The following is a 24561-nucleotide window of genomic DNA, read 5'->3' on the forward strand; positions in this document are numbered from 1 at the left end:
ACCTGTTTACTTTACTTATTATTTATTCATTCATTCATTTATTTATAAGTGGGGCAGTGGGGGTTAAGTGACTTGCCCAGGGTCACACAGCTAGTAAGTGTCAAGTGTCTGAGGCCGGATTTGAATTCAGGTCCTCCTGAATCCAGGGCTGGTGCTTTATCCACTGTGCTACCTAGCTGCCCCCCTCATCATCTCGTATTTGGACTAATTGGAGAAAACCTAATTGGTTTTCCTGCCTCAAGTCTCCCTTTTCTAATCATTCTGCCAAACTGCTGCCAAAGTGATTTTACTACAGCCAATATTTAACCAAGTCCCTCCCCTGCTCCCTATTATCTCTAAGGTCACATATAAACTCCTCGGGTTGGCATTTAAAGTCCTTCACAACTTGGCTTCAACCTATCTTTTCCCACTTATACATTTCATGTATTCTGTGGTAAAGGCAAACTGGCCTCTTTGCTTCCTAGAAGCCTGAGTTTCTTTTAAGGTGGAGCTCAATACCCACCTTCTATATGAAACTCCTCCTGATCACTCAGATGCTATTTCTTGCCTTTACCTCTATCTATTATCTTGTATTTGATTTGTATCAGTATATTGTATATACATATATAGAATAACTATATTATATGCATGTCTCCACTGATGAGGATAGGGACTATTTCATTTTTGTGAAATAATTGTGTGCTAGGTGGCACTGTTGATAAAGTGCTGGGCCTAGAGTCAGGAAGACTTGAGTTCAAATCCAGCTTCAAATATTTATTAGCTGTGTGACCCTGGGCAAGTCACTTAACCTCTGCCTCAGTTTCCTAAAACTGTAAAATGGAAATAACAATAGTACCTACCCCCTAGGATAAAATGAAATAATTGTAAAGTACTTGGCACATAATAGATACTATGTAAATAACTATCATTCTTATTCTTCTTATTATTATTCTTATATACCCAGTCCCTAGCATAGTGCCTGGCATATAGTAGGTATTTTTAAATGCTTATTGATTGGTTGCTTCTGAAAATGAGAAAAATAAAAGGTAAATCTTATATTAATTTTAAAAATTTTGCTACTGGGGGCAGGTAGGTGGCGCAGTGGATAGAGCACTGGCCCTGGAGTCAGGAGTACCTAAGTTCAAATCTGGTCTCAGACACTTAACACTTACTAGCTGTGTGACCCTGGGCAAATCACTTAACCCCAATTGCCTCACTAAAAAAATAATAAAATAAAATAAAATAAAATTTTGCTACTGAAAAAAATTTTAAGGAAAAAATATCTTACAGCATTTTCTCTTTGTGCTACACAGGGTTCAAAGTAATGAGTAACTAAAAGTTGAAAGAAGGGGAGGAAAGCATCATAGATTTCGATGTGGGGAAAATGAATGGGAATATGTGGTAAAATATAACAAATATTTCTAATATTAAAAACTATGTATAGTATTATTTTAGTTCTCATCTGTATTCATTAAGTAGTCACTATAAGTTTAATTATAATTTAATATATAAACTCTATATGACTGAGGACCACTTTTATTTCCCATAGTTTCAGTACCTGTGGAACTCCATCTGTGGGGAAAAAAAGATTTCTCAGACTTTTGTTGTATGGTCCTCCAAGGAGTAAAAACCATTGTCTTAGTTCTCAAGAACATGAATAAAGTCAATGCTTTCTAGTATTTTAAAGAAAGTTGCTGATAAGACAAAAGATAGAGTTTCTTTAAAGGATCTTTGTGGTCAAGACGTAAGTCATTCCTTTCTCCCTTATGTTGTAAGCTTCTAAAGCCTGTGATGACAAAAAGGATAAATAACATTTCCTTGGGACCATTCTTGTGTAGAGTATAGGAAAAAACCATCCAAATAAATGAATCTGTGATTTCCTTTATTTTAGTTTGTATAACTTAGACATTTTAGTTTGTATTCAGGGGATATAGATTTGGAATCAAAGGAGTGAAAAATTCATAGATTACTTGACTATGGCTTTTTTTAGAGCTATTGTAAAAGCTTGCTGTATTGTCCTGGTCATTTTTCTTAATATACCCTCACTATGCAAGTATGGTCTTTGTTTACAGAAAAACAGTTAAAATGTGGTTCTTTTTGTTGAGAATTCATAGATTTTTCTCTCTGACATGCTGGCTTCAGGAAATGTAGCCCACCCTGTCCTCTAAGAAGGCAGATGTAAATCTTGTTTGGTTGACATTGCCTGGTTGAGCTTTTGGAGTGCTGCTTGGAAATGGGGATATTCTTTTGTAACGTGGTCAATGATGCTACATATGAGGTTCATTCGGTCTTCCTGTTTCTTCCTTTCATTCTGTAGCGATTGTTTAGATCGGAACAGGCAGACATGTTTTCCTTCCTTTACAGCCTGGAGATACTTAACACGGTTCTGAAGCATTACAAGTTCTGTAAAGTTCTTAGAAAAAAAAAGAGAGAGATTGGACTGGAAGTAAAATAAAATACAATCTCGGCAAATAACAAACATGAGAAGACTTAATAACTGAAAGGAATGATCACTGAAAAATGGGGTCTTTGGACAAAGATATATGTATACACACACACACACATATATGTAAATGTTCTTACAGATTAATTAACCAAGTGGATCTTTGGATCTTGCCTTATTGTCTTAAATAGAATGAAAGAAGAGGAATATATCCTATCACAGGTTCAGACCTTATTTAATGAAATCCAATACATAGAGTGAAGAAAGTGGCAGAGGAAAGAAGGCAAAAGTCAGACTTAGCAAGAGACCTATAAAAAATAATAAATTTCTCTGTAAATATCAGAGAAGATTAAAATGGCATTTTGAAGTTTTTTTCCATTGTCATTTCAACCTCCTTTTATGTCTACTACATTGATGTCTTATTGCGATATAGTGTTGAAGATGGGTTCTTTTAATTTATATTTTTTTTTGGTGAGGCAATTGGGGTTAAGTGACTTGCCCAGGGTCACACACCTAGTTAGTGTTAAGTGTCTGAGGTCAAATTTGAACTCAGGTCCTCCTGACTCCAGGGCCAGTGCTCTATCTACTGCACCACCTAGCTGCTCCGAAGATGGATTCTTAAAGGCTATGCCAGAAGAGTGTGAGCTCTGGAAATGCTTCCAGTATGGCCTGGTGATAATAAAGTATGTATGTCTGTAATTCAAGGACCAATCAAACTGCTAAATTTAGAGAAGCTCACCACCCAAGGATCACCAGTATTTTCATTTATATCAGTGGGGGGACAACAGTAAAATTACAAATTTCCTTTAAGACTTCACCATTAAGGGTGGCTAGGTGGTGCAGTGGATAAAGCACTGGTCCTGGATTCAGGAGTACCTGAGTTCAAATTCAGCCTCAGACACTTGACATTTACTAGCTATGTGACCCTAGGCAAATCACTTAACCCCACTGCCCCATTAAAAAAAAAAAGACCACCATTATCTTCATAGATCTATTAACATTTGAAGAGATAAGGAAAGAGAAAAAAAATCAGTAATAGCTGATTCCTGAAAAATGGTGATTACTATTTTTCTTATATAAAGAGAAATAAATAGCTACTGACCAATCATTGGGGGAAAAATGTATTTTTAATTTTTTAAAAAATAAGATGGATCAATTTGCAGTGATTTAGTGACTACCTCTTGGACTATTCTCTTCCTCAACACTTCTTTTCACGAAAGCTGACCAAGGCTAGGGGTGCCTTTGTGGTCAAAGGACAAAGTGAAGTCAGCTGGTCCAGGGCATAGCAAAACTATGGCCATAGATTCACCAGCAGTAGGTTCAAACAAAGTTGAAGCTTCACTAGCCATAGGGAGTTGGAATGATAAATGAAACAAATAGTCTAAGTTAGAGAGATATTGCAGCTCCTCCAAGAGGACAAACTGCAATTTGCTGATTGGAGAAATTTGTTGTGTTCATTTCAGAAGGGAAACTGTTCTTGGAATACAAGCTTAAAAGAAAGACCAAAGTTAAAGCAAGGGGATGGTTAGGGTGAGAGAGGACAGGTTTTTAGTAAGGAACCAAAAATGAGGCAATTTAAAACTGCATTTTTATTGTTATAGGACTTCCGTGATTCATTTTATAGTCTCTGGCTTGTGGTTTCTGTGAACTTTCTCATGCTATATATGAAGGTGTTGGCTTCTGAAAATTTTATAACTGCAAGGAATTTTAAAAGCCACATTATGGCCGCAAGGAATTAAAAAAACACATTGATATTGTTTATTTGAAAACATAGATTAAATATATTATTAAGGTCCCTTCCCCTTTTGTTAGGATTTTTGTGTATTCAAAATTTTTTCCACTCTACTCAATATCATCCGAGTTAATATTCAAATATAAAATCCCAAGGGGAAAAAGCTGTAGGCAGTGCCATGAGAATAACAGGCTATGTAATCCAGAGGCAGAACTCTCTGGGAAGACTCATATTAATTGACTATTCTCATAATTCTAATTGCTCCTCACTTTCTTTTACTTTTAGCCCCAAACCCAGCTGAGGACATCTATCCCTCCATCTCTATTATATAATTCAAAAATAAGCATCCATGTAGGTTCTAATGGCCTCATAGCATCTGGGATGACATATAAGTCCCTCCAAATCCCCTATTAGGTTTTTTCCCCCACCTAAGTATTTTTTTTTAATCAGCACTTTATCCACACTTCCCCCCCCTCTCCCAATGGATAATGAAAGGAAAACAAACCCTGTTACAAACATGTATAGATGAGCAAAACAAATTTCTGCATTGGCCATGTCCAAAAAAAAAAAGTAATTCTGCATTCTTTCACTTCTCTATAAAGTGTTGGGTAACTTGTTTCATCAGTGGTCCTCTGGAATCATGGTCATTACAATGATTAGCGTTCCTAATTCTTTCAAAGTTGTTTGGTTTTATTATATTTTTCACTTTTGGTTCTGTTTACTCTGGTTCAGTTCATTCTCAGGTTTCTCTGAAACTATCCCCTCCATATTTTCTTTGTTTTTTTGTTTTTGTTTTTTTTTGGGGGGGGGTTGGGTTTTTTTCAGGGCAATGAGGGTTAAGTGACTTGCCCAGGGTTGCACAGCTAGTGTCTGAGGCCAGATTTGAACTTAGGTTCTTCTGAATTCAGGGCTGGTGTTTTATCCACTGTGCCACCTTGCTGCCCCACCCTTCATATTTTCTTACAGCACAATAGTAGTCCATCACATTTATATACCATAAATTGTTCAGCCATTCCCCAAGTCTTCAAGACTCCCATTCTTTGTCACTTCAAAAAGAGCTAGAAATATTTTTGTACATCCTTAAAGTTTGTTCTGGTTAGGATTAATCTTTTATTTATCTTTTCACTAACACCCTCTCCTCTCAACTGACCTTTCCCCCCTATTTCCTGTTGAGTAAAACCGATTTCTTAAATAAAATACAACTGTGTATGTATTTATTCATTCCTATAACCAGATAAGTGAGGTTGAAGTGTCAGTTCTTCCTCTCACCCATTCTTCCTTGTTTGTATAGATGTCTACTTGTACACACTGATTATGTCAGATAAATTTCTAATATTCCTTTCTCTTTATTCCCTAGTATGAATCTCCTAGGACTAGGAATCCATAGTCATCTTCTCTCTTTATAGTCTTCTCTTATGATCTTCAAGGCATAACAGAACCATTCCCAGGCCTTGTCTAACTAGACTCTCTCTATGACCCTGATGACAATAGGATTCAGAGTGTTTGGGACAAACTGCCTCAATTTACCCAAATAACTCAAGGAGACCACCAAGTCAAGCAGAGACAGATTTATTACATTCTTGCAAGAATGGGCAAATTCAATAACTGAGTCACAATGATAGACCCAAACTTTTGGGTTTTTATAGTAATTGTAGGAAGGAAAGTCCCCACGTGCACTAGGCTGAGCTCATAATCTAACATCCAATCCTGTCTCACCCAAAGTGCATGCTTAGCTCATGATCAATGTATGGAGACATGTATACGTGTTCCAGGAACAAGGGGGAAAAGGGGAGGGGGAACAAGGTCAAAACGAAGGAAGAGGGAAGGGGGGGACAGTCAGATGCTTCAGATCTCACAGTTCCCACTGACCCCCCCCCCATCTCTAAAGATATTCAACTTGAATAACAGGAAGAGTCACTCAGGTGTTTCAGCATTGTTTTGTAGTCCTGTTAATTTTAGAAGGATGACAGGCTTAAAATTTATCTTCAGCTATGTTGGGAAATCAAAGAAATAGAATAAAGAATAAAAGAATAATCCATTGTTGGGACCCTAGGATCAAGGGGATTCTGCTCTGAGAAAAAGAAACATGTCACTTAACATCTGGTCTCAACTTAATTGCCACATCCTGTGCTGAGCCCCATGATCACCTGTCCTTTCTTCTTGAGTCCCGAGTATTGAATTGGTGGGCAAATTCCCTGACCCACTCAACAGGGACTGGGGTTCTGACACATGATAGATTCCAGATAAAACTAAGATGTAGCTGACAAGTGGGGAGACTGAGCAGAAGTAAAAATACTGTTAATTGGCAATAAAACTTAAAGGAGACAGTGAGAATTTGACAAGCAATAAACTTTTAAACTAACTATACTGGGGCGGGGCTGGGTATCTTCCAGACCCCATCCTCAGAGTTTAATCTGACTCAAATCCATAATCATCTCATGCAAGAGGGAATACATGTGATCTCCCCATATTTGAATGTAAGTAGCTCATCCTTATTTAGTCCCTTATGATTATTCATTTATATTTTCCTTTTTTAAGTTTCTCTTAACTCTTGTGTTTGAACCTCAAAATCTCTATATAGCTTTGGTCATTTCATGAGGAATGCTTGGAAATCTTCTATTTTATTAAAGATTCATTTTTTCTTTGTATTCAAGACTGCAAACCTATGTTCTTAGCTTTCTGGAATAATATATTTTAAGTTCTCTGCTCAATAATAGTGGCTCATAAATTGTGTGTAGCCCTGAATGTGACTCCTTGGTACTTGAATTCTTTTAAAATTTCTGGCTACTTGCAATATTTTTTTTCCCTTAACCTGGGAGTTCTGTATTTTGGCTATGATGTTCCTGGGAATTTTCATTTTGAGGGTTGGTTGTTTGTTTTTCAGGAGGTAACTAGTGGAATCAATGGCTTCTATTTGGTCCATTCTTATTTTTAGGGAATTTGTTGCTTGGGCAAGGTTTTGTGCTTGATGCAAATCTGTTATTTCCCTTTCCAATTCTTCCATAGTTCTCAGTTCTTTTCTGATTTTTCCTCTAACACTCTTATTCACTTATAGAAACATTATTGCTTTATATCTTCTGGGAATTCTAGTTGGATTTATGCCCAAGCTGTGTGTATTTTTTAAGGCTTTGCTTGGAGATGTTTTGGAGTCATTTTCTTTTTGGTTATATCTTGGATATTCCAGTCACCATAAAAAGTTTTTTATGGTGGGATTCTTTTTTTGTTTGTTTGTTCATTCTTTCAGACTACTTCTCAACTTTATACTTGAGGTTACAGAGGGAAAGTGTGTGCTAGTCTCGTGCTTTCATAGGGTATTTAGTGTTGTGTTATTCCAGGATCTCAGGGACTGATTGGGCTGGGGACCTGCAAGCTTTCAGTGTTCCCAAAGTGTTTTGATCCAAGGCAAAATAGTCTGAGCTCTATGAGTTCCTAATCAGGATTTAAGTCAAAACAATAGTATACTATAACTGGACTCTAGCTGGGAAAGCTCTGCTGTTTCAGAATGACAGAACTGTAGGATATTTCCTTTGGCCTGGGAATCCTGCCTTGTTATTCTTCTTCAGGCTTCAGACTGGCCTACAGCCTAGAACTAAGATTCTGCTTATTCCTGGAAGCTGAGCCACACTGCAGCTGCTTGCTTCTCTCTTGGTACATAGCCTAAGGTCTGTAACCACTTTGAGTTATCACCAGTGGGCTCCGGTCCCCTCCTCAGTACACCCTGGATCTGTGACATAGTACTGGTTACTGGGTGACAAAGCTGACAATTGCTACCTGTTCACATTGAGGTCCCTAGTAGAAGCTCCTCTTACCCAGGGACACAGCCTCTCTCTTATATTGGAGTGCTCCTCTGGGGAGGTATGCTCTTGGCCAGACCCTATCCTTAATGTCTGTAGACCTCTCTGTCTCTTTATGCTGACCTAGCCTAGAAAAATGACTCATTGTGACCTTTTCTTGTATTTTTCCATCAGGATTCAGTCTGGTGCATTTTCTATATCTTTTTGGAGGAATTTGGAGAAGAGCTCAGCTATACGTCCTGCTACTCTACCATCTTGGCTCCACCTCCCTCTTGTTAGTTGACCATGATTAGATAGTTGAATATTTCGAACCTATGAATCTCATCCTTCTTAACTAATTATTCAACACTCAATGACCCCAAAGAATTGATCTAAAAGTAGAAATTTTCTATTAATACATTTGTTCCCTGCCAATCACCATCCTTGAACCCCTGAAAAGGAGAAGACATCTATAATACATTATTAGATATAGGACTTATCTTGTATGTAAAGGGGAGTTGATCAGAGATCCCTGGATAGATTGAGTTTACTTAATCTATTTGAAATTATAAGATGTAAGGTTTTATCTCTCTTAGACACTGAGTTGTTGCATTTCTCCTCCCCTCCCCCCATTTCACATTAGCCTTGTTGTGGGGGAAAAAAGGCAAGAAAAGTAAATAGAGAAAAAATGTATTTCAATCAGTTCTCTATCTGGAGGTAGATAGCATTTTTTTTTTTTTGCAGGGCAATGAAAGTTAAGTGACTTTCCCAGGGTCACACAGCTAGTAAGTGTCAAGTGTCAGAGGCCGGATCTGAACTCAGGTCCTCCTGAATCCAAAGCTGGTGCTTTATCCACTGTTCCACCTAGCTGCCCCCTAGATAGCATTTTTCAACGTGAGTCCTTTGGAATTGTTGTGGATCATTGTACTGATCAGAGGTGTTACTAATTCTTTCACAATTGATTATCACTGCATTATACCTATTACTATGTACATTGTTCTCCAGGTTCTGCTTACTTCACTTTGCATGAGTTTATATAAGTCTTCCTATGTTTTTCTGCAAGCATTCCCATCATAACTTCTCACAGCACAATAGTATTCCATCATAATCATATACCACAACTTGTTTAACTATTCCCCAATTGATGGGTATCCCCTTGATTTCTAATTCTTTGCTACCACAAAAAAGAGCTGCTATAAATATTTCCATACATATGTCTCCTTTTCCTTTTTCTTTGGGGTATATACCTATTAGTAGTATTGCAGCGTCACAGGGTACATTTAGTTTTATAGCCCTTTGGGCATAGTTCCAAATTCTTCTCCAGAATGGTTGTACCTATTCACGGCTTCACCAACGGTGCATCAGTGTACCTATTTTTCCACATCCTCTCCAGCATTTGTCAATTTCCTTTTTTGTCATCTTAGCCAGTCATCAGATTGGGTGTGAGGTAGTACCTCAGAGTTGTTTTAACTTGCATATTTCTAATCAGTAGTGATTTAGAGAAATATTTGCTACAACTATTGATAGCTTTGCTTTCTTCTGAAAACTGCCTTCATACCCTTTGACCACTTATCAATTGGGGAATGGCTCATATTTTTATAAACTGGGCTCAGTTCCTATATATTTGAGAAATGAGACCTTTATCAGAGAAACTTGCTGTAAAACTTTTTTTTCCAGTTTCCTGATTTCTTTCAAATTTTTGGCTACATTGGTTTTGCTCATGCTTTTAAATTTTTAAATTTCATATATCAAAATTATCCATTTTACCCCTTTGTGATGCTCTTTATCTCTTGTTAGTTATGTACTCTTCCCCTACCCATAGGTCTGACAGTTAATTTTTCTCTGTGATTACCCCAATTTGCTTATGATGTATAAAATGTGAGGTGTTGGTCTATGCCTAGTTTTTGCCATATTACTTTCCAATTTTCCCAGTAGTTTTTGCCAAATAGTGAGTTCTTGCCCCAGTAGCAGAGACCTTTGGGCTTATCTAACACTAGGTTACTGTGCTCATTTGCTTCTATATATTGTGGAACCTAATCTGTTCCACTGATGAAACACTTTATTTCTTATTCAGTTCCAGACTGTTTTGATGATTACAGATTTGTAGTATAGCTTTAGATCTGGTACTACTATGCCCACTTCTAATATTTTTGTCATTTATTCCTTTGATATTCTTGAACTTTTGTTCCTACAGATGAATTTTGTTTTTTATCTTTTCTAGCTCTATAAATTAATTCTTTGTTAATTTTATTGGTATGGCATTGATTAAGTAAATTAATTTAGGTAGTATTGCCATTTTTATTCTAAAGGCTTGGCCTACCCATATTTCTCTGGTTGTTTAGATCTATATTTGTATAAAGAGTGTTTTGTAATTGTGTTGATATAGTTCCTGTGTGTGTTTTGGTAAGTAGACTCCCAAATATTTTATACTTTCTTCAGTTTTTTAAAATTAAATTCCACTATCTCTTCCTTCTGAGATTTATTAGTAATATATACAAATTCTGATGTTTTGTGTGATTTAAAAAATATGCTTCATCTTTGCTAAAGTTGTTAATGTTTTGATGAGCATTTTAGTTGACTCCATAGGGTTCTCTAAGTCATAGCATCTACAAAAAAAGTGATAGTTTTGTTTCCTTGCTGCTTGTGCTTATTCCTTCCATTTCTTTTTCTTGTTGCTTTAGATAGCAATACTAGTATGGCATTAAATAATAATGGACATCTTTGTTTCACCCCTGATCTTATTGGAAAATAAGACTTCTAATTTATTCCCATTACAGATAATGTTTGCTCTTGGTTTTAGATAGATACTAATCATTTTTAAGATAAACTCTATTTATTACTATGCTTCTTAGTGGTTTTAATAAGAATAGTGTTGAATTATATCAAAAGCTTTTTCTGCATCTATTAATAAAATCATTTGATTTTTGTTGTTTTTGTTATTGATGTGGTCAATTATGTTTATAGTTTTCCTAATATTGAACCAGCCCTGTATTCCTTGTATAAATCCCACCTGGTCATAGTGTACAATCTTTGTGATGTATTGCTGTAATCTCCTTATTAGTATTTTATTGAAATTTTTTGCATTAACATTCATTAGGGAAATCAGTCCATAGTTTTCATTGTTTTTGCTCTTCCTGGTTTAGGTATCAGCACCATATTTGTGTTGTAAAAAGAATTTGGTAGGACCCTTCTTTGCCTATTTTTTCAAACAGTTTATATAGGAATTAATTATTCTTTAAATGTTTGGTAAAACTCACTTGTAAATCCATCTTGTATTTTTTCTTAGGTATCATTTATGACTTATTCAATTTCTTTTTCTAAGATAAGATTATTTAAATATTCTTTTTCCTTTTCTGTTAATCTGAGCAATTTCAATTTTTATAAATATTCATCCATTTAATTTAGTTTTATTGGCATATAGTTGGGCAAAATAGCTCCTAATAATTGTTTTAACTTCATCTTTATTGTTGTGTATTCACCTTTTTAACTTTTCTTACTGGTAGTTTGGTTTTCTTCTTTCTTTCTTTTTTATTTTATTTTATTTTTTTTTTTTTAGGGCAATGAGGGTTAAGTGACTTGCCCAGGGTCACACAGCTAGTGTCAAGTGTCGGAGGCCGGATTTGAGCTCAGGTCCTTCTGAATCCAAGGCTGGTGCTTTATCCACTGCACCACCTAGCTGCCCCTTTTTTCTTTTCTTTTTTTTTGGTGAGGCAATTGGGGTTAAGTGACTTGCCCAGGGTCACACGGCTAGTAAGTGTTAAGTGGCTAAGGCCGCATTTGAACTCAGGTCCTCCTGAATCCAGGGCCAGTGCTCTATCCACTATACCATCTAGCTGCTCCGCCCCTTTTTTCTTTGTTTTTAAAAATTAAATTAACCAATGATTGATCTATTTTATAGTTTTTGTCATTAAATCAGCTCCTACTTTTATCAGTTCAATTTTTAAAACTTCATTTTTATTAATCTCTCCTTTGATTTTTAAGGATTTCTATTTTAGAATTTAATTGGGAATTCTTAATTTGTTGTGTTTCTAGGTTTTTTTAGTTGTATACCCAATTCGTAGATATGTTCTTTATCTTTTTTTCTTTTTTTTGACATAAGCATTTAGATTTATAAATTTCCTCTAAATATTACTTTGGCTGCATCCCACAAATTTTGGTGTGTTGTTTTATTGTTGTCATTATCTTTAATGAAATTATTGTTTCTATGATTTATTCTTTGACTTATTAATGCTTTAGGATTAGATTATTTAGTTTCCAATTAATTTTTAATCTATGCTTCAAAGATTCTTTTTTTTTTTTTTTTAGTGAGGCAGTTGGGGTTAAATGACTTGCCCAGGGTCACACAGCTAGTAAGTGTTAAGTGTCTGAGGCTGGATTTGAACTCAGGTACTCCTGACTCCAGGGCCAGTGCTCTATCCACTGTGTCACCTAGCTGCCCCCAAGATTCTTTCTTTATTGAATTTATTTTTTATTTCATTACGGTCCAAAAAGGGTGCATTTAACATTTCTGCTTTCCTATATTTATTTGTGAAGTTTTTATGCCCAATACATGGTCAGTTTTTTAAAAAATGCGACACACAGTTGAGAAATAGGTATGGTCCTTTCTATTCCCATTCAATATTACCCAGAGGTCTAAAGTATCTAACTTTCCTAAAAGTTAGAAAAGAAGCAAGCAGCAATAATGTGGCCCAGATACCAGGAACAGAGTCTCAGTTCCAACTTCTAGTTCTATGTATATTTATGCGAAATTTTCCTGTTTTTTGAAGGAAATGTTTTGTATTGCTGCTGTAGTATGCCACTTAGCCTTCGCCTTGAGTTAATAGTGTCATCAGGCTAACTGCAGTAAAGGTAAATATATTGATGGGGACCACGACCTATAGCTTTAGGAGGTGGACCCCAAAATTATCATCCCCCAGAGGACACAACTGGCAAGTGCAAGTTGGGAGAGAGCTCAGAGGGGGCATTATAAGTATAAAAGGGAAAGCTACAAAGCCATCTTAGGAAGCTGCCACATTGCCACCCCAGTCTGGGTGTAGATAAATATGGAGGACTGGGGCACCCCTTGACATTTTTGTCTTTCCTGAGATCTCAGCTCATTTGGAAATGCAAATCTTTTTTCTTTTTCCTTTTTCCTTCCCTAACTCACCAGGCACTCAGTTATCACATAATTATTCAGCTGAAGAAGCCTTTGCTGCCAAATTCAAATGAGTGGGAGAAACTGACTGAGTCCCTTCTTATTTTAAAACTCTTAGAAGTCACACACAGTGTCCTCTGTCTAATTGTCATAGTCAGGGGACCTAATATATCTAGTAAGATGTTGTCATCAAATAAAAGCTATAGTAATGTAGTACCTGGCAGCATTAACAGATTGAAATACAAAACTTGTGCTCTCCCCACAGCAGGATATGTTTTAGGTTCAGATAACTTCTGTTAATCTATTTGGTTGAACAAAAGAATCTATTTACCTGTCTCTTGAGTTCTGTGAGCTTACTGATAGTAGTGTCAAGTTGGTCAGCCTCTTTCTGCAAGTTAGCAAGCTTTTCCTGCTTTTCTGTAAGAGATTCACTTAGGCATTTCTGAGTTTCTTCCATCTCAGAGATGCTTTGATTGCAGTCTTCTGTGAACTATGAAAAGAAAATAAATTCTGAGGTGAAAACTATGAACAAAGATAATCACCTGCCAATTATACAAAAGGCATGCAATAACTGATCAATCACCTGTACTAAATATTAAGTATACAATGTGTGCCTGACATAGTGTGCTATGGCTTTGATGGGAATATAAAATTCTAGGCATTGAGAAGGCTACAAAAGATGTATAAAAAGTGAAACAATGAAGGAACAAGTATAATGTTATTCTACATAGTGCTAACTCTAAATGCAATAGAAACCTCAAAGGAAAGAGAGTTTTGTCTAGACCAGAGCAGATGGAGAAAGCTTCTTAGAGGACTTGGGATATGCCTCAAGACAAGGGTTGTCAAACACATGACCTGTATTGAGATATAACACTCCCCAAGTATGGTCAAACTAGATTAAAATGTACTTGGAAAATACTTTAAAAATATTAAAAAATAGAACAGAGATAATGTTAATGTGTGGTTTTCTGAGTCAATATACAACTTAAAGGGAGCCTTATGTGGGGTTTAGTAGCCTCATTTCTATAAGAGTCTAATACCACTGCAAGAGAGCAGTGAAACAGTAGCAGAGATAGCAGAGGCAGTGTTGGGTAGCATTCTAGCACCCAGGGAAAGTAAGACTAAACACTAAGGTTGGAAGTAATGCAGTAGAAAGAGAGCCCAAAGGACTCCTGAAACAGCATTGGGAACAGGAAGGTGTGGAGAGGAGCAGTCATGTCCCAGAGGTCCTAGCTATATAGAGAGCAAGGAATGAGTTTCAAAAACTTAGGTATGTGGCTCTGAGCTCAAGAGTAGAAGAAGAGACTCATTTCTTTTTCTTTTTTTTTTCTTTTGAGACTCATTTCTAACCTTTAGCCCCACACATAAAGTATGTAGTAGAATAACCAGGTCAGAAAACCAACACCAAAGGGGAATCAAGCAGTTCAGTTACTTTGAAACTGTAGGACTTCCCAGCAGGCTAACAGCAAATGAGTGCAGTAGCAGTCTACTGAAACTCAACCACACACAACCCAACAGACCCAAATCTGGAGCAGAAACTTGCTGAATTCATACTAAACAATGAACAAAACTCTCCCCAGATCACTCTATAATGGAAGCACTAAAAACTTTCAGGCCACTAAACTGAGTTATGAAAACATTAGAAAGTCATAAAAAAGTATGACATGACCCCCTCCCCCAGAGGTAAATAGAACTCAACTCTAACATAAAATCCAAAGTCAAGAAGTAAGTTGGAAGAACAAGCAAACAAGCAAGCAAGCAAACAAAAAAGAACCCTACCATAAAGAGATATTATGGTGAGAAGTTCAAGACACAAATAGAAGACTATGATTTGAAAACATCTGCAAACAAAGCTTCAGAGAAAAATGCAGACTGGACATAAACCAAACAAGAATTCTTAGAAGAGTTAAAGAGGTTTTGGGGTTTTTTTAAGAGCAAAAAATATTTTAAAGTCCAAATAAGAGTGGTAGAGGAGGGGGGGGCGGCTAGGTGGCGCAGTGGATAAAGCACCGGCCCTGGATTCAGGAGTTCCTGAGTTCAAATCCTGCCTCAGACACTTGACACTTACTGGCTGTGTGACCCTGGGCAAGTCACTTAACCCCAATTGCCCCGCAAAAAAAAAAAAAAGAGTGGCAGAGGAAAAATTGGGAAATGAGTGGCATGCAAGTTGTGAAAAGATAATTAACAATGTTGTAAAAGAGGTACAAAATATTACTGAAGGAAATGACTCCTTAAAGATTAGAACTGGTCAAAAAGAGGTTGACTCTATGAACATCAATAAATAATTTTTAAAAAGCCAAAAGACTGAAAAAATAGGAGAAAATATGAAATAGTGCATAGGAAAAATACCTGACCTGTAAAGTACATCAAAGAGAGATAATTTTAAAATTAGACCAACACCTTGTCAGTGGAGCTAAGATGATGGAATAGAAGAAGGTTTACCAAGTTCCTCTAATAGTCCAAACAACTTTAAAATAATGCTTCAAATCAAATTTTGGGACAGTAGAGAATATAAAAGGTTGGGTTAAGACATTTTTCCAGCCTAATACAATTTAGGAGGTTGGAAGAAGTCAGGCTGGATTTGAACTCAGGGCCTCCTGAATCCAAAGCCAGTGCTTTATCCACTGTGCCACCTAGCTTTCCCCATGAAATATATTATTGGGAAAATAACTGAAGCTGGAAAATAGATCAAGGAGAACTAATTTAAGATTTACCGAACTACCTGAAAGACATGATCAAAAAAGAGTCTAGACATCATATTTCAAGAAATTATGAAAGAAAACTTCCCTGATATCTTAGAACCAGAGGGTAAAATAAGAATTGAAAGAATACACTAAGCACCTCCTGAAAGAGATCTCAAGGCGGGGGGGGGGGGTACAGCTAGGTGGTGTAGTGGGTAAAGTACTGGCCCTGAATTCAGGAGTACCTGAGTTCAAATCTAGTTTTAGACACTTGACACTTACTAGCTGTGTGACCCTGGGCAAATCACTTAACCCTCATTGCCTCACCAAAAAAAAAAAAAAGAGATCTCAAAATGAAAACTAGAAATATTATAGTTAAATACCAGGGCTCCCAGGTCAAAGAGAAAAATACTAAAAATAGCTAGAAAGAAACCATTTGTGGGGCAGCTAGGTGGTGCAGTGGATAGAGCACCAGCCCTGGAGTCAGGAGGACCCAAGTTCAAATCTGGTCTCAGACACTTGACACTTACTAGCTGTGTGACCCTGGGCAAGTCACTTAACCCCAATTGCCTAGCAAAAAATAAACAACAACAACTAATTGCTGTGAATTGGTTAAATAGAACTGGGACACCAGTCAGTCACTGGTGCCTAACAGTGAGGAAAACCCAAACTGCTGGGGGCTTGAGCCAATGACAATAGAGAAGAGATACCTCCAACCCCTCAGAATGTTCCTTGTACCCCAGGGAGCAGATGTTGCCTACTTGACTCTGGAAGAGTGAGGCAAGAAGGTACTTTGTATTTGGCTAATGAGGACCCACGTGACTTAAAAAGGGAATGGTCTGAAAGAAGTAGAGGATGTGATAAATTCCCTTGAAGAATTTGGCAGTGAAAAGAAAGAATGAGTTTGAATAACTGAGAAAGAATGAATGAGTGAAAAATCATTTATTAAGCACTTATTACATGCTGAGCATTGTGCTAAGTACTGGGGATACACACTCAAAAAGACCTAGTTCCTGTCATCACATAAAAGAGAGTGTGACCCAGGCCAGCTAGGTGGCACAGTAGATAAAGCACTGGCCCTGGATTCAGGAGGACCTGAGTTCAAATCCGGCCTCAGATACTTGACACTTACTAGCTGTGTGACCCTGGGCAACTCACTTAACCCTCATTGCCCTGCAAAAGAGAGAGAGAGAGAGAGAGAGAGAGAGAGAGAGAGAGAGAGAGACCGACCTGAGAGGAAAGATTTGAACCAAGAAGTGCCAGGGGTGGGCAGTGGAGTTATGGGGCAATGGACTGACAACATGTACTTTCTAGGAATGGTAACATTGATCTGATTACTGTTCTCATTCTCCAAGTTAGAGGTGGGGCAGCAACATGGTATGGATATGGCAGGAGGGTATCTGTGGGGTGGGTCTGGGTCAGGAGTAATTATAAAGAACTTTCACCATGGAACCCCTTCAATGGAGAGAAGGGGAAGTGAGTTTAAGCCAAGTTTGTTGTTTAAGATGGGGGAGAAGAATCCTTAAGATAGGAGAAAAGCCCATAGAAAAGGAGAGATTGAAAATGCTTGAGAATGAGGAAATAACACGAGGAGTGATGTCCTTGTGGAGGTGGGAAGGGTCGAGACCTAGAGCAGAGGTAGAAAGCCTGGTTTTATAGAGGAAGAAAAAAAAATCTCCTTTGGTATTGTAGGGAAGGATAGGGGAATAGATCCAGGAACAGATCACATGGTGTAAAAATGGTGGTATATAAAGGAGCTCATAATAAATGGTCTCTTTTTTCTCCATTAAGTAGGAAGGCAGTTACCTCCTGAGGATAAAAGTAGCTGGGAAGCTAAAATTGGGGAGTTTAAGAGAAGTTTTGGAGTAATCGACATGGACAATTGTATAGGAAGTTGATGAGAGATGAATAAAAATATTTAAAAGCCTTGGCAAGGCAGGCTGAAATTAGCATGAATTCATAATGGGTCAAATCTGCATAGCTCTGCATCAGGTCTCAGCAATGCCTTTTGTTCAGAAGCAGTGAGAGTGGTTTAGGCATAGTCGAATGAATGACTCCAGGGTGTTGGGAAAGATAACACTGAAATAGTGATTACACTAAGTCTGAAATGAAATCAATTAATCAATCAGTAAGCATTTATTAAACATCTGCTATGTGCCAGACACTGTGCTAAGTGCTAGGGATACAAAAAAGAGGCTTTCAAAGACAGCCCCCACCCTCGGGAGCTTACATGTTCAGCGGGGAGACAACATACAAATAATATATACAAAGCAAGCTCTATACAGGATAAATAGGAAATGATTACAAGAGGGAAAGCAATGGGATTAAGAGGGGTCAGGGAAAGTTTCCTGCAGAAGGTTAGACTTAAAGGAAGCCCAAAGGTCAGTTGTTGGAATGGAGGAGGGAGAGTATTCCAGGCCTAGGGGACAGTTGGAGAACTTGCCTGGAGCCAAGAGATAGATTTTCTGGTTTGTGGAACAACCAGGAGGCCGATGTCACAACATTGAAGAGTATGTTCTGGGAAGGAAGATGTAACAGAACTGGAAAGCAGGAGGGGCCTAGGTTATAAAGGACTTTGAATGCCAAACAGAACATTTTTTATTTGCTCCTGGAGGTAAGAGGAAGCTAGTAGAGTTTATGGAGTATGTGGGATGTGATCAAACCTTCCTTTTAAGAAAATCACTTTAGTGGCTGAATAGAGTATGGGGAACTAACACATACTGAAGTTTGGGATTCTGTTATACCCAAATGGCACAAAGTTGTGGATTATGGAAGCAAAATCTTAGAGTCTTAAATTTATAGATAACTGAAATTAAGTAATGTATAAGTCTTAGGCAAAAGGCTGCTATACATTTTTTACTTTTTTTTTTTTTGGTAAGGCAATTGGGGTTAAGTGACTTGCCCAGGGTCACACAGCTAGTAAGTGTTAAGTGTCTGAGGCCGGATTTGAACTCAGGTACTCCTGAATCCAGGGCTGGTGCTTTATCTATTGCGCCACCTAGCTGCCCCATGCTATACATTTTATTTGTGTTTTTTTGTTTTTGCGTGGCAATGGGGGTTAAGTGACTTGCCCAGGGTCACACAGCTAGTAAGTGTAAAGTGTCTAAGGCCAGATTTGAACTCAAGTACTCCTGAATCCAGGGCTGGTGCTTTATCCACTGTGCCACCTAGCTGCCCCCCTATGCTATACATTTTTAAAAGCTACAAGTTCCTTATCAAAACCAAGGAGCCTCTGTGCAAATGATGAGATGCATTGTGAGATAGCAGATGATATTTTTTTTAGACAACTAGACAAAATGAAGTCTGTTCTCATAAAACTACTGTTGTATGAATAGTCATTATTTGCAATATCTTTATCTTATGATAGAAGCCCTTGAAACTTGGCTATTATAACCTAACATCACAAATTGCATTTTTGACCTGTTTTCTCTTTCTGTTTGGGAAACATTCTGTTCTTGATTTGTAACATTAGTGCAAACTCTGTAGGGTGAGGTAATTTCTAGAACTTTCTTGGGGTATTTCCACAAACATATATAAGAGCAATGCTCAAAGGACTCTAAAACTGTGTATATACTTTGACCCAGCAATACCACTACTAGGTCTGTATCCCAAAGAGATCAAAGAAAAAAGACCCACATATACAAAACTATTTACAGCAGTTCTTTTTGTGGTGGTAAAGAATTGGAAATTGAGGGGATGCCCATCAATTAGGGAATGGCTGAACAAGCTGTGGCATATGATTGTGACGGAGTACTTTTGTATTATAAGAAATGATAAGGGATGGGGCAGCTAGGTGGTGCAGTGGATAGAGCACCAGCCCTGGAGTCAGGAGGACCTGAGTTCAACACAGTACGAAGTGTCTCACTTTATTTGTTACAACACCACAGTCTAATGGTTTACCTTGGATATTTTAAAATCTTCTGAGCCTCTCACTCATAGAATCACAGAATGTTAGTTATGGAGGGATCTCAACAAACATCTAGTTCAATCCCTTCATTTTATTGATAAAGAAACTGAGTTCCAGAAAGCTGATTTGCCCAATACCACAACTAATTCATGGCAGAGCTGAAACTAGAATCCAAGTTCCTAAACTGTATTTCATTTACCACAACTTATTTAGCCATTTCCCCATTGTTTTATATTAATTAGGGTTTTTTCCCTAATTACAAATAGTATTGCTATAAATATCTTTGGACAAATAATCTTTTAAAAATAATACTTTCAGAGTACATTCTATAAGAAAAATGATTGGTTATATTGTTTGGAAAAATTATTATACTGTTTAAATCCAACATTATGTGATTAAAGGTTGTTCACACACAGAATTTCATCAGACACTAACTCTCTAGGATTCCCCCAGGTCTTGGATCTACCTAAATCATTCTTGTTTTGGGTTATCACACCCAAGACTTGTGATGGGTTCACCAAAGCTTGTGTTTGGGGTTCCTCTGTGTTTTGGCTCTTTGGTTCCACTACTTTCTGTGCTGGGCATCCTTCTCTAAATCCCATATAATGTAAACCTTCTAGAGCCTGGACAAGAGGGAGCCACACCTCCTTACTGGCTCACTTTCCTCTGCCAAATGATCTAATAAAATTCTTTCTAAAACTTTTAGATTTGGGGGTCTGTTCTCACAAACAACAAAATGGTGGTAGTGGTAGGATTCCCAGGTGGTCATCTGAATAAACTAAACCTGAAGGTTCTCCCAGACCATTGAATTTGAGTCTGTAATTCTAGGTTTTAACATGGGCAGGACTGATCAATATGGGATCACATAAAACACAAAGCAAAAACCTGGTAAGTCCTCTTGGGTTCAGGTTGGACACAGTCTAGGCCCCAACTCAATGTCCAGAAAATTAAGGGACCATACTTAACTTTAGCCAATGGAAAGACTCAGATGGAGTTAGAATTTGCTGAGCCCTCCCTAATGAGCGATCCCTTTGATCACTGGAGGGTTGGGTAAACAGCTGCTAAAAACTAAAAAATCAGTTAAAATTAGGCTGGAGGTCATTTGACAGAACTTTTCCCTTTTTCCTTTCCCTCTTTTTTCCTATCTTTCTCCTCAACTTTCTTTAGATACCTGGTCAGTGACTGGCTGGTAAACATCTAGATATCTTTGTGAACATGGGCATTAGTTGGGGCAGCTGGGTGGCACAGTGGATAGAGCATTGGTCCTGAAGTTGGGAGGACCTGAGTTCAAATCCGGCCTCAGACACTTAACACTTACTAGCTGTGTGACCCTGGGCAAGTCACTTAACCCCTATTGCCTCACTAAAAAAAACAAAAATCAAAAACAGTTCTTACCTCAGACACTAATCAGTTGGGCAAGTCACTTAACCCCAATTGCCTTAAACATACAGGGCCATCTCCACTTGTCCTGATGTATATCTTGCCACTGGATCCAGATGACTCTGGAGGAGAGAGGGAGGCTGGGACCTTGCACAGTCCTCCCTCACTTAAATCCAACTCAGTGCAAGTCATGACATCACCTCGATGTCATGGTCCTCTTCGAGAATGAAGGGCAAATAACAACTTAGCACTGGGCTTTAGGTATACATTGATTCACTTAGGATAACCCCAGGTTAGTGAGGGAAACTTGGTTTTGACTGGGGCTTCCTCTTCAGAAGTTCTCTAGAATATAGGTCTTGTTTACCTGAGGGAACTTTGAAGGGGAACACCTCCTCACCCATAAAACAAAACAAAACAAAACTGCTTGTAAGCACAGAAAAGAAGTTTAGAAGGGTGGGGAAAACCAATGAAGTCTTAAAACAGCTCTCCCAACTATCTAATATTGATCAGGAACTTACTCTCACTGACATTTTGTTTAGACTTTCAGTGAAAGATATGGAGGAAAACTGGGAGATTTTTTTTCTTTCTTTTTACCTTCACAACTCTGTTCAGGTTGGAGATTGCAGAGATAAAGACAGACAAGAAAAGGAAGGAAATCTTTTTTTCCTGGTTTGGAGAAATGTATGGCTTTATAAACCAATTACAAACTAAAATTTGTAACTGAAATATAATATCTTTACTGTAAATTTCCAAATTATGATAAATTTAAGTGCATTTGGGAAAAGGTTTGCAGCTAGGATTAAGATGAAAACAGCACATACCTCACTCTACTTCCTAGAAGGGGATAGATAGTTCTGGTTGAAGGTGATTTCATCTACTAGAGAATAAGTAGAATTGAAGCTAGTTTGATTCAACAGAATTTAATTTTTGAGGTAAACTAGTAGCAAAGTCACCTAAATTGAAATAGACTTTGCAAATCCAGAAGTAAAAGTATAGCAATTAACTGGTATTGTAAAAAGAAATCTGTACAGCGTAGATTCAGTGGAATGTTAGATTAGAATTGAGAAATAAGATGAGGTAAGAAAGAAACAAAGGTAAAGAGAAGTGAGGAATCAAGAATGTAAAATGAAAGGTTAGTTTCAAAGTTTTAATCAAAGTCCACTGAAAGGAAAAAGCAATTGCAAGAGAAGGTTTAAGTAAGTAGAGATAGATGGACAACGAATGGAGAGTTAAAGAAAGTTGGAGTCTGCATTGGGTGTGAATGGATGGTTTGAAAATCAAGGGTTCAGAGTTTGGGGAAAGAGTTTTCAGAAGGTTTTTTATTCCATTGAGTTAAGAAGGATTTGTGAAACTTTTTAGGGGAGTGCCTGTTAGCAATTTCAGATAGACAGTATTCTATCACGTTATAACGTTTACCAAATGGAAACAATAGAAATAAATTTGTGGCATGAAATTATTCGAGACTAAATACTAAACATCCATCCTTGAAAGACCATTAGAAGGGTACATCCCAATTCTTAGAGCCTCATGGACTCCAAAATGAGAAGGATGGAAATGTGAGACTACCATTATAAATCTTTATAAGTAAGCTAACTGAAAGCAGTGAGTTCAACAACTTGAAATGCTGGAAGCTACTGGGAAAATTGAGATTTTGAATATTACCATTTTAAATTATAAACTCAGATTTGGTTTGGATGAAATTTGTTCTGAAGCCAAATTATAATGTGGTCTGGTTTATAGTGAGATGTGTTCTCCTATTAAGATAATTATGGTACATTAATGCAAACTACATTTGATGTTTGGCAGTTAGGCACTATGCTTGGAAACTGCATAGATCAGGAAAACCTGAGTTCAAATCTGGTCTCAGAAAGCTGTGTGACTTTAAGCAACTTATTTTACCTGTTTGCCTCAGCTTTCTCATCTGCAAAATGGGATTGTAATAGCAACTACAAGGTTGTTGTGAGGATATAATGAAATAAATTGTAAAATGATTAGCATAGTGCCCAGCACATTATAATATATAAATGTTAGCTATCATTATATTAATTTAATATTATTACTCTATTAAAATTATTAAAAACACAATTGGTATAGAATGCCAAGTTGATAGATGGTGATTTTCTATATAAGATGATTCAAAAATGTATTTGAATGAATTGATATGATTTGACTAACAAGGAGTTTAAGGTTATGTTTTAAAAATCCATAATATTGTTTAATGTTATTGTTAGACTTCTAATTTTTCTCGTATTGTAAATTTGGGGAAACCATTGTATAAGAAATGCTGTTAACTTGAAAAATGATGCCCAGAGTTTTGCAATTGTTTCATTAGAAAAGTAACTTATTTTTTAATCTGGAGATGTTAGATTATGATTGAGCTGTTAAGGAATGTGGTCACAAGGTTTGTTTGGGTTTTTTTGTTTTTTTTTGTTTTTGTGAGGCAATTGGGGTTAAGTGACTTGCCCAGGGTCACACAGCTAGTAAGGGTTAAGTGTCTGAGGCCGGATTTGAACTCAGGTCCTCCTGACTCCAGGACCGGTGTTCTATCCACTGCGCCACTTAGCTGCCCCCTTGTTTTTTTTTTTTGAAGGGGCAATGAGGGTTAAGTGACTTGCCTAGGGTCACACAGCTAGTAAGTGTCAAGTGTCTGAGACTAGATTTGAACTCAGGTACTCCTGAACCCAGGGCCAGTGCTTTATCCACTGCGCCATCTAGCTGCCCCGGTCACAATGTTTGAAAACTGCTAACTATTTAATTTGGTATATTTTGCTTTAAAATGGCTAATTATTACTGTTTGGGGAGGAGGAGGAGGAGGAGGAGGAGGAGGAGGAGGAGGAGGGGAAGTAGCAAAGACCTCTTAAGTTGTCCTTATCTGTGAAGTTGTTGGGACTTTCTATTTAGTCAGGGTCATAAAATCTTACAGGTCCTCCTCACAGCATGTTGTAAAGTTCTAATGCATTGAAGTTTGAGAAACTAGGACCACTCCCAGGCAAAGTGGGAGGACTTACAAGTTTGCTTATAGTAAAAAATGAATTTTATCTGATGTCGTTTGGCCATCGGTTTTGAAAACTGTGAATTGTACCTGTTAATAAATAATACATATTGAAGTTACAGTTTTAAGCCAATTTAGTAACAATGGACTTTAGATTCAAAGATTTAATTTTTGTTTTAGGGATTAATAGGCAATATGGATATCTGTTAGTCTAGAGGCCAACATTTTTCCAGCCTTTTTAAGATTCTTCCTTCAGGGGCATCTAGGTAGCACAGTGGATAGAGCACCAGCCCTGAAGTCAGGAGGACCTGAGTTCAAATCCGGCCTCAGACACTTGACACTTATACTAGCTGTGTGACCCTGGGCAAGTCACTTAACCCCAATTGCCTCACCAAAAAAAAAAAAAAAAGATTCTTCCTTCAGTCTGCTAATGGCATTATCCATATCAGATACAGGGTTCAAGTAAAAATAGAAGGAACAAATGTAAAAACTGAAATTCTCTAAACTTTCAAGTGAATTATGGGATTCTAATTTGGTAGC

General features: G+C 37.4%; 1 protein-coding gene across 1 annotated transcript in view; it reads right to left on the reverse strand.

Moving 5' to 3' along the window:
- Positions 1-1869: 1869 nt before the first annotated feature.
- CCDC40 (coiled-coil domain containing 40) overlaps positions 1870-24561 on the reverse strand; it is a 114150-nt gene continuing 91458 nt past the window's right edge. The window contains exons 19-20 of the mRNA XM_044005216.1: positions 13393-13551; positions 1870-2392 (exon numbers count right to left, since the gene is read on the reverse strand). Of these exons, the coding sequence (XP_043861151.1) occupies positions 2144-2392; positions 13393-13551 (408 nt within the window). The 3' untranslated portion in view covers positions 1870-2143. The remainder of the gene's footprint in view (positions 2393-13392; positions 13552-24561) is intronic.

This window comes from Dromiciops gliroides, chromosome 4 (assembly GCF_019393635.1).
Source record: "Dromiciops gliroides isolate mDroGli1 chromosome 4, mDroGli1.pri, whole genome shotgun sequence".
Taxonomy (NCBI): Eukaryota; Metazoa; Chordata; class Mammalia; order Microbiotheria; family Microbiotheriidae; genus Dromiciops; species Dromiciops gliroides.